We start from the raw sequence: 11,323 nt of genomic DNA on the forward strand, positions 1-11,323 counted from the left end.
AGATATTAACCTTAACAGATAGCCATATTTATATACTTATATAATTCAAGGTCTAGAATGAAGTCTTTATATGTTTTCAGTGGAGCTAACCTGTCCCATATCCCTCTCACTGTGTTCCAACTAACATTTCTTTTCATTCTTCAAAAATTTCAGCTCTTTCTGGCTGAGGACATGGGCACATGGATTCTCTCCCTAAATAGGCCTTAATTTGGCTACTTAGTCTTTTCAACTTTAAATCAAATGTCATAAATTTTGAAGTATACTCACTCACAGTATCTCGCTTTCATTCAAAGGTAGTCTATCCCTACTTATTTCATATAGTAATCTTTTTTCGGTTATTATCAAGAACACGTTTCATGTGTATATTTCCAAGTTTATTTGTTTCTGGTTAGTATTGTTATATTTAATATGAGTGCAACAGACACATTATTAGCTTTGTATACCAAGGAATAGTATTCATTAAGCATAGTATCATTTAAAAATATTTAACAAATGAAGAATAAAAACAATGTTGTTTACTTATCTTGTTTTTCTTTTGTCCACAACAATACTATGAGAGACTGTCAAAAGCCATTCTTTTGGTGGATGGAATGCTTAGGATTATTATTGATGGAGATTTGAAATTAGACTTGATACATAAATGTTTTCTTACAATGAAGTTAATAAATGATTCTACCTGACAAGCTAATCAGCATTCAAAGAAATTCGCAATTAAATTCTTTTGAAATCATAGAGATGTTTGACAATGGGAGCAATTGTCAGTCTGTCTCAAAATTCTTAGAAAGAGAAGAAAATACGGAATCTATAGTCCATAATTTAAGGAGACACAAAATTTTATTAATTATGGCATCTAAGTATGACAATAATCCAAAGAAACGTTATTATTAATTAAACTGTACAATGACATGAATCTGTGTCCCAAATATTGTATGAAAAATATGTGAATCACTAAATGTGTTTATAGTCTAACAGAACAGAAAATGCTTTAAAAAGTCATACCTACCTTATGCGTAGCACCGTTACTACAGTGGTTGCAAATGCTGCCATAAGAGCAATCAAAACTTGCACAATTATATAAATATAATAATACATTCCACAATCATCATCTCTTGGGCATTCACCCAAATGGGCTGAATAATTTGTGCTGGGAAAACCAGATACTTCCATACAACTACAGTTATAAAACACCTAAAAAAACAGTTTTTGAAATATTACACAATAAATTCCAAACCCTTGTAGATTTACAAGTATAGTTCAGTATATTTAAGCATTGCCTATTTCATCTAAAATATTTACCAAAAAAATTTATAGTTTTTTTTAAAAAGTCAAAATATCATGCTTGATAGCTAAAAGGCAGAATATATTGTTCCTTGTATTCGTTTCCAGACAAGAAAATGTAATTCACTTTGAACATTCTATTCATTTCTAATTTTAAACTAAGAATTGAAGAAATTAGTGTTTAAAACTGCATGTAAGTTTTTAATTCATGTAAGTTTTCTCAGTGCTTCTCTTTTATCCTCTTTCTACTTCTAAATCATACTTACCTGTTCTCTTTAACAGTCTCAAGTGAGTGTTGGAGAGTGTTTAACCAGAGAAGGCTTCAATATAATTCTCTGGAAGGGGCCAACATCTGCAACTAGAGCTGCCATTCAACATGGGGTGCTACTCAGTGAAAATGAAGCCAGTTATTATATTGGCTTGTTTTGCTGAATTCACACACCTACAATATTTAAATGGTAATGGAATACCCATCTCTGACAAAACTAAACAAAAAAAGGGAATACAATTGAAGATCCATTTTTATCTGTATATACAAAATAGGATAGATATACAGCTATTTTTTCTTAATTCAATGAGAAGAAAGATTTATATTAATAGTGTTTGGACAGGATATCATATCTGCCTCTTGTACTATGAATAACCACTATGAAGACAACAATATGCAATGTATTAATTATTGAAACTGTCCTACTAATTGGTTTTGAAACTGTCTCATTGCTATTTGTTTCTCAATAAAATTAACAAAAAAGAAGAAGAAAATAAAGCCAGTTAAAGGTGTTGTAATTCTATTCTGGGAATCAAATGGAACATCCATGAACATATTTAAAGTTAATAAAATGCATGACACTAGTATTGTTAAAGAAAATCAAAACAGAACTCCCAGAGCACAAAAAGTGAAAACTTAAGAACATCCGACTTTAGAGATTTAATTAAGCAAGTAGTTTACGTAATCAGGTCCCTATAATAAATTCTGTTGTAAGCTAAAATAATGCCTTAAGGAAGCTTGTCTTTGAATCTAATAATCCTAAACTGTAGTTACTAGTGGAGGAATTGAGGAGGGATCCATACGTAGGTGCTTTCAAAGTTTTACTTTCTTACTTTTTTCTAACTAGGCATAATGTAAAGGACAACTTTATTGAAAAAGCATATTGGCCAACAAAAACAAATTTCAGAACAAAGAACCTTATGTAATGGCAGACAGTTTATTAATAAGTATTTCTTAAATGCCCTGTTAAGTAGCCCCAAAGCATCAGGAGATGATATGCCTGTAGGAACAGAACTCTCTTGAGGATTCTGCTATCACGTCTTATCCAGGCTTCCCCCAGTGGACAAAGTGGGAATACAAATTAAATGGCACGTTCAGTGAAAGCACTATAGCCATAAATAGGAGAGAGGAGCTTTTAAGGACACTCTAGGCTTTAACTGTGCAAATTCATTAAAGTTCTGCCCTATTTTCGGCAAACGTAGAATACTTTACTCTTTAAAGTTGACCATACCTTTCCAAAGTACCTGAGACAAGAGAAAGATAAAACTGTTTGAAAATCAAACACGAAAGGCTGTGACAGAAAGCAATGCTCACAGCTGGTTGTGTTTCTAATGGTGCAATGGGATTGGGTCCAGAAAATGTATATGCAACCTTGTGAGCATTTGAGTAGACTGATGGTATAGGACTCACCATACAGGCAAAACCCACAGCTTACATGGAAAGCAATATTTTGATTTTTAAAAAATGGCATTTTGGGGCCAGGGAGATGGCTCAGTGGAATAAGCATTTGCCTGTCAAGCACAGGGGCCTGAGTTCTATTCCCTGTTCCAAAAAAAAAAAAAAAAAGGCATTTTACTGTGTAGTTTGGCAATGTGTGCAAAGGATACAAAACCATCCTACCAGAAGTACCAGCCTGAGAACATAACTAACAGATGACAAGAATTAGGCTGTCAAGCAAGCAAGAAGCCACTACTATTTCTTGCAAAGACAAAAGGGTGGCAAGGCTAGAAATGCTCATCAGGATCCATAATCAAAGCTAAATGTAGGTGGTTTTGTGTACAGATTTGTATATAGATTGTCGTTCTAGTGAGGTAGGTAGTGTTCACTTGACTGACTCAGGACTTTCTCCTGAATTTTGACCGCCAAATAAAATGTCACTCAATTGAAATAATATACTTCTTCAGGAAAATGAAATGATCTGTAGTGACTTTAAGTACATTAATGTTCCAGTTGTTACAGTCTCAAGGAAACATAATGGGTCAACCTCAATTTAGAATTAAAATAACAGAAAAACCTGACTGAGTCTTGAAGCAGGATATTTAAATGAAGCTTTGTGTACACAACATGATAGCTATCACAATGACAGAAAACACTGAAATTTTTTATGTTATTTTAATGGGGATATTAGTTATACAAAGATTTAACAAGCAATTATTAAATGTGACCTATGATCTTGATTATGGAGAGGAGCGAAAGCAACACTAATACTTACCGTAGACTTTTCATTGTTAACTTTAGATTTGCATCCTGCCAGACAAGGTGACAAGTAAGTTATTCCATTGTCCCCACACACTGGTTCCCATTGATTTTCATCACAATGGCAGTGTGAGTTGCAGTAAGACACTGGTCCATTTGCCTGAGATGTCAATGGATTAAGTCTGGAAATATATGAGAGGGGGATATCGAAAGAGAGGGGATTTGACTGACCTTGTCGGATACAAAAGTTATATTTTTTTGTTATATAGGTCTTGCTTTATCTTGGTCTTAACTACCCAGCAGAAAAGTATAATAATGAAGTATGAAAAGTAAAGCCATATTAATATGCTGAGCTATAAAAGGCTCAAGTCAACAACTTCTGACAATGCCAGTCCTACAGATAACCCACTACTATTATGGACTACTGGACTATATTGGATTATTTTGCTAAATTCACCCATCTATTATTATTTAAATGGCAATGGAATACCCATCTCTGACAAAACTAAACAAAAAAGAGGATACAAATGAAGGACCATTTTGTACCTGTATATACAAAATAGTTAGGATAGATATACAGCTACCTTATCTTAAATAAATAAGAAAGATTTGTACTAACAGTGTTTGGACAGGATATCCTGTCTGCATCTTGTACTATGAATAACCACTAGGAAGACAACAATATGCAATGTATTAAATATAGAACCTGTCCTACTAATCGGTTTTGAAACTGTCTCATTGCTATTTGTTTCTTAATACAATTAATTTTAAAATAGAGAAGAGGAAGAGGCAGAGGAACAGAAGAGAGAAGCAGGAAGAAACAAGAGAAGGTAGTAAAATATATCTAGGTTACATGTACCAAAGAAAGGAATATAAGAAGGTTGAGCTGCGTGCTTTTTAAGCTTTTATATCTTTGAAATTCAAAGTTCTGGTATGTTGTTTTGATTTACTAAAGTATGAACAGTGGATAGGAATACTCAAAGACTGGAAGAAATAAGAAGAAAGAGGAAGATAAGTTAGGATTACCTTGGCATGTTAAGAATTGCATGCAGTTAATAAAGCAAATGTGGGAAGACTGAAAAGTTAAAATGGACAACTTAGAGAACAAGAGTCTAACAGTAAGGAACACTAATGTACATGGTTACTGAACTGTGATACAAGGATATTTGGTTGAATATGAGCCTTTGTAAACTTTAAATCATTAACTATATTCAGTAGATGTCAGTTTGTAGGGGAATCTTGCCATTGATTTGGGGTAGACCGAAGTACTAGGGATAATTGATACTAGGTGATAGTGAATAAGCAAAGGTTTGCAAACTACAGTATGAAATTTTTATAGAATATTTAGTAATGTAATATTTGCAATGAAAAGCATACAGAAGCAACAGTACTGTCTTTGAAAAAATAAGAACTTAGTAAAATGTCTACAAGTGTTCTCCTATGAAAATAGTTGTTGAACACTAAAGTAGATTTAGATAAAGTTTGTTCAATTACTTTTAGAGAATGTAATTTATAGTACAATCATTAACTATTTAAGTTTAGTGGTTAAGACTAACAGTTTTGAGGTCCATAGGATGGATAAAAGTTTTCAAATCAAAAGCCTTCTTTCATCAGATTTGAGTGAAAATTAGTCACTTAATGTTCAAACATAGTTAAGTACATAGTCTGTACATCTTTTCAAACCTTACTTTCCATGTCTATAAAATGGAGATAAAGATATCCATCATTCATTGTAAGTACCCCATAAATGGTAGTTATTATTTTTACAAGTGACTTTACAGAAGAAATAAATATAAATGCTTAGATTACAAGTTGTATAAATTTTGAAAATTTGTAAATAGAAATCCTCTCAACTAAAATAAAGTTTAGTTAAAGTTGTGTTTTCCCTAGTTTTTTCATTGGATAGTTAACACATTGTGGAATTCACATATTTTATGTACAAACCCATCATAAGTCAAAGTCAAGCCAGCAACTGATTTGTTTTCACATATGAGAGCAAAATTTAGTAGATAACTCATCAAGGAGATACATGTGATATATAATAGAAATTTTGTAATTCCAGGTAGAGTTAACTTCAGTTTTTTAATGAGATATCCTCCTAAAAACATTCCAACTACTGTATTAGGTAGGACTATGATTCCTAAAAAGAAAAAGAGAAAAGTGCTAATTACATAAATATAGTTGTTCTGATATGCCTTTACATATAAACACAGCATGCTAGATGAAACATGGTATATATCAATACAATTCATCCTCTCATGTTTTTTCTTAAGCAGAAGGGTGGCAGGTCCAGATAGAAAAGAGAAACAGTATTGGAAAGACAAAATTAATTTCTTCCTTCCACCAATGAGAGTTTAGTTTCTTTAATTACAATAGCAATGCATGGATGATATTTGTGTCTGAACAGATTATTATTTTTTTTTAATGTATTTCGTACACGGTCTCACTATGCAGCTCAGACTCACAGTGATCCTCCTGTTTTCAGCCTCCCCAGCACTGGAATTACAAGCCTGCACCACTATGCCTGATCTAGGTGGCCAGCTCAGCACACCCAAGGGGAGGGTGGGCATGGAATGTGGTGCAATGGATCAGACCCCAGTCCATGATCTTGCCTAAGCAGGCACTTAATCCTCTGAGCTATCTCACTGGCCCTAAACAGATGATTTCTATGGGGGACGTTTCTTATCCTGGAAAATAACAACAAAAATAAATGCACTTTCTGTTTAAAAGACTTGTTCCTACTATCTAAAATCCCTTACATTTTCAAAATGAACAGTCTCAGCATACAGAAAACCACTCCAATTTGCCTAGTGGGTGAGTAAATTTTCTCATAGAGTTGAATATCTGAGTTAATATCTATTCCATGTTTATTCCTACAGGTGAATAAATAGGCCTATACGTGGTATTTTAAATGTTTGATCCTTTTTATAACATTCATATGCCTTTAAAGTTGTTAAAGAAATAAATTCCTCTAATAAAAAGCTACAACTCTTGTTGCATAGGTCCTGCTTTACCTTGGTCTTGGCCATCCAGCAGAAAAGTATAAAAACAAAATATAAGAAGTAAAGCCATGCTGTTATGTTGAGCTGTGGGGGACTCAGGTCAACAATTTCTGACATTGCCAGTCAAGCAGAAGACCCAATACAATTATGGGCTACTGGACTCTTTTAGAATATTTTGCTGAGTTTACACATCTATAATATTCAAATAACGGAACTTAACAAAAAAAGGGTATACAAACGATTGTATCTGTGTATTCAAAGTGGTTTGGATAGATATATAGTTACATTCTCTCAATGAATAGAATGATTTGTTCTAATGGTGTTTGTAAATAGGATATCATGTCCGCATCTTGTACAGCAATTAACCACTAGGAAGAATGTATGCAGTGTGTTAATTATTGAAACTGTACTACCGATTTGATTTGCAACTGTCTCATTGCTGTTTGTTTATCAATAAAATTATGGGGGAGAAAAGGAAACAGTCCCCCCCCCAAAAAATGTTCTAGCTTGGTTACAGGAAGTCAAAATTTAACCTCAAGAATTAAACTTTATCCTGTCCAATGAAAGGAAAGATTTGTCCTAATAGTATTTGGACAGGATATTCTGTCTGCATCTTGCACTACGAATAACCACTAAGAACATAACAATGTACAATGTATTAATTATTGAAACTGTCCCATTAATCAGTTTTGAAATTGTCTCATTGATATTTGTTTCTCAATAAAATAAAATAATTAAACTATCTTAAATTCAACCAGAAAATCACAGAGTGTACATACATGTGTTATTTCCTTTTTCCCATTATTTCTTTCCCCTATTAATTATACAGCTAGTCTCTCTTAGTTCATTAAAAAGATAGTTCTGTGGTAATATTGTATGGACAAGTTATAATTCCTCTATCTTCTACACTGAATAGCTACTATGAAGACAATGATACACAATACATCAACTATCATAATTGTCCTACTAAACTGTTTTGAAACTTGGTTTCTATTGTTATGTTTATTTTTTCCCTTTAAATGAAGAGAGAGAGACAGTGAGAGGTGGAGGGGGCATGGGTTCCTGGTGCAGTATTTTAGGAAAACCATCTTCAACTTATTCTTTTCTTCTATACTTATGATCTAGTTATACAACACTTGTTAAACATTTAATAAATCAAATGCTGGGATGATAGCTCAGTAGAATAAACACTTGCCTGGCAAGCAAAGGATCCTGAGTTAAGTCCCCAGTACTGCAAATAAATAAATAAATAAATAAAGCATTTATACAATAATGGAGTCATGGGAAGAATGATATAAAAAGTTTTCTTTAAAAAGCAGATTTAAAAAATAAAAAAAAAAATGGGGGTTGGGGAAATGGCCCAGTAGAATAAGTGCTTCCCTGGCAAGCGCAAGAGCCTGAGTTCAATCCCTGGTTCTGCCAAAAAAATAAAAAATAAAAAGCAGATTTATATGTGACACAAATAAACAATGCATAAAATTCAAAAATACAGTATTTGTTTACAATCATGCATATTTTGATGGTGTATTTAAATCTATTTCTACTTTAGGGGTAGGGAGATAGTTGGGTGGTCTGAGCACATGCCTGCAAGCATAAGGACCTGGGTTTGATCCCTGGTACCACATACCCTGCCAGCCCCAGAACTCCAAGTGTACAGTATCAGCCACCGAAACCAGGCTTGGTGGTAGATGCCTGTAATCCTATTGTTAAGGAGGACTGAGACAGGAGAATCACTACAAGTCTGAGCTGTGTGGTAAGATCCAGTACCAAATCAAGAAATCAATAAAAATTTCAATCTATTTCTACTTTTAAAACATTAATGTGTAATTTATGGAAAAGTCCATGGACCAAATCAACATACTGATCACGTTTTAAAACCATTTATTTTAGTTTCTCAGCACTAAATTATAAAGTCAAATTTTGTAAATACAGTGTATAAATGTTCTATTCAAAATGCAACTTTTTCTTAAGAAAGTAGTATAACATGAGTTGTAACTTCAAGGCTAGAGCAATGACTGGAAATTTCCATCAAGTTTGAAAGAACATATGGTAATTATTTACTGAAATATAAAATTGTACTCAAAATTAATTGTCATTTGGAGCACATGTACTCATCATACCTCATCTATCAAGGAAACAGTTAAGAAATACATCTTACCCAAAGTAAAGTTAGCCTGAGGTGCTGTCTGACCATACTGCTGTTCCAGGTACTTGAAGAGATAAGAAAATGTACCAACATAGCAGCTGAAATTCAACAATGTGAAAATCATGGACAAAATATACAGGTGATTAGTAAGGAGGTTTTTCATGGACTTTAAAAGACCTGCAAATGATAAAAGTAGACATCATTATTATAAAACAACTCATATATATAGTAACATAATCACCCTATTCATATTATATAAGATATGAAATTTCATAAACACATAACACAGAAAATCAGAGCATCAGGGAATCCTACTGCCAAAGTTTTCACATGTATTTCTTCATTATTTTCCATGCATATATCAATGTGTATTTTTTCACTTAAAAGTACCTTGTTAAAATTCTACATATGTACTGTTTCATATGTACTTTGTGCTTACAATATTTATTTATTCTTGGAATTCTACCATGAGCTGTATACACACTAAATTTTTTACATGTTTATTCAGCAAAGATTTGGTGTTCATTTAGGTACCAGGAACATGTCAATCCACCATAAAATGTGTCTTCAATTGTTAGCTCACAATTGTTACATTAATAATTATTAAACAGAAATATTAGTTATAACTATAATTCAAGATTTACAGAAATAAAAACATTAAGGTCCAAAAATCTTAAAAGTCCATTTTAGTGTGAACTGTGGATATCTTGTGATCCAGTATATAGTTTACTCCCTCAATAAATTTGGCAGCAGAATGTTTCACCTGTCTTAAAATGTAGGATGATGAGCCAAGGGACATCAAAACCGTGTCTCGGTGACATGATGACAGAAAAATAATGCACAAATTCTGTCTATAAAGGCATGTAAAAATTCATAAATTTTGTCCATAGAAGACACTATGTGTTAAGACAATGATTACCAGTTCAATGAAGTGTAACTTAAGTTAAAGTTCTAAGAGACCACATAGAAAAGCAGCAGGAAGTATTAGAATTAAGAAAGACAAAGTCAGACAGATTTGGGAGATGGCCTGGCATTGAAAGATCTTTCTTCAAGGTTTCAATCAGATATGAACAGCACTTTCATCTAATATTAACTGAGAAGTAGTTTTATCTGTATAGAAGAAGAAAACAGCATTAGGGTAAGAGCTAAAAAGACAAATAAAACAAAAGTGGGGACATTTATAACAAAAGTAAACATTTAAAATGATTAGACCAGAGTTCTCTCCATAGGCTTCCACAGTGAAAAAGGCCCATGATTTGAAAGACATTCTACATCAGTTATGTGATCACATTTGAATAACAGAAATATAACATAGAAATTCATCTTGTCTTTGAATTTTTGAGAAAGATGAGCATGATTCATGAAATATATTCCTACTATCTGGATTTAAGTAATTTCACTCCTCTGGACAGGTCTCATTATTTACATACTGTTTTTATAATAAACTGAACTCTTCTGTTGCTTCTTTCTAATCACTCAATCTCAGTTTTCCTGGAGAGCATATAAAATAAATTCAGTGTATTTTCTTCTGATTATGTGCTTAGTTATCTCATCCATTCCTAATATGCACACAACTGAGATCCCCTTTAATTTTAGGTGACTGCCCTACAAAATTCCTTTTAATAACATATTTGATGTTTATAATTGTCTTATTTTTCCAGCATCAGTTTTCTATTTTTTTTTACACAATCAAACTTAGTTCTTACAGGTTTAGGCAGTCCACTGATGTTTATGGAATTGAGTAGAAACATTGCATACATACAAAACTGAAAATTCCTTGAATTCCTTTGCACTGGAAATCAAACTCAAGATCTTGTGCTTGTCAGGCAGGTGTTGTAATGCAGAGCCATATAACAGCCCTTGATATGCTGTTGCTAGCGTGTATGTTAAATTTCAAAAACTGCTGACTCAGAAATGTGCTGGCAAATATGTAACAAGTCATTCTTGGGAAACAGGTCATGCTTCATAGTTATTTCCCAGTTTCTACAGTAATAGATGGTGATTCTCCTGCTATGGTCAGTTTCAAGCTACTAATATAGTTGAAGGCTTAACAATTCTCTTTGGTGGGACAATATGAAGTATTTTTTCCATAATTTTATTGAGAAACAAATAGTAATGAGACAGTTGCAAATCAAATTGGTAGGACAGTTTCAATAATTAATACATTGCATACATTCTTCCTAGTGGTTAATTGCTGTACAAGATGCGGATATGATATCCTATTTACAAACACCATTAGAACTAATCCCTCTATTCATTAAGAAAATGTAACTATATATCTATCCTAACCACTTTGAATACACAGATACAAAATGGACATTCATGTATATCCCCTTTTTTTCTGTTAAGTTCCATTATTTGAATATTATAGGTGGGTAAACTCAGGAAAATATTCTAAAAGAGTCCAGTAGTCCATAATAGTATTGGGTCTTC

The 11,323-nt window shown here is 32.9% G+C and overlaps 1 protein-coding gene across 4 annotated transcripts in view; it reads right to left on the reverse strand.

The window, feature by feature from the left end:
• The window catches only part of LOC101572553 (solute carrier organic anion transporter family member 1B3), a 116,961-nt gene that overhangs the window by 35,137 nt on the left and 70,501 nt on the right, over positions 1–11,323 (reverse strand). For all 4 annotated transcript variants that reach the window (XM_023719066.1, XM_023719065.1, XM_023719064.1 and 1 more), the window contains 4 exons: positions 8,903–9,067; positions 5,687–5,882; positions 3,759–3,924; positions 1,004–1,188 (listed from right to left, as the gene is read on the reverse strand). In XM_023719066.1, the coding sequence (XP_023574834.1) occupies positions 1,004–1,188; positions 3,759–3,924; positions 5,687–5,882; positions 8,903–9,067 (712 nt within the window). The remainder of the gene's footprint in view (positions 1–1,003; positions 1,189–3,758; positions 3,925–5,686; positions 5,883–8,902; positions 9,068–11,323) is intronic.

The sequence above is a fragment of the Octodon degus genome, unplaced genomic scaffold (genome assembly GCF_000260255.1).
Source record: "Octodon degus isolate 3935 unplaced genomic scaffold, OctDeg1.0 scaffold00064, whole genome shotgun sequence".
NCBI lineage: Eukaryota > Metazoa > Chordata > Mammalia > Rodentia > Octodontidae > Octodon > Octodon degus.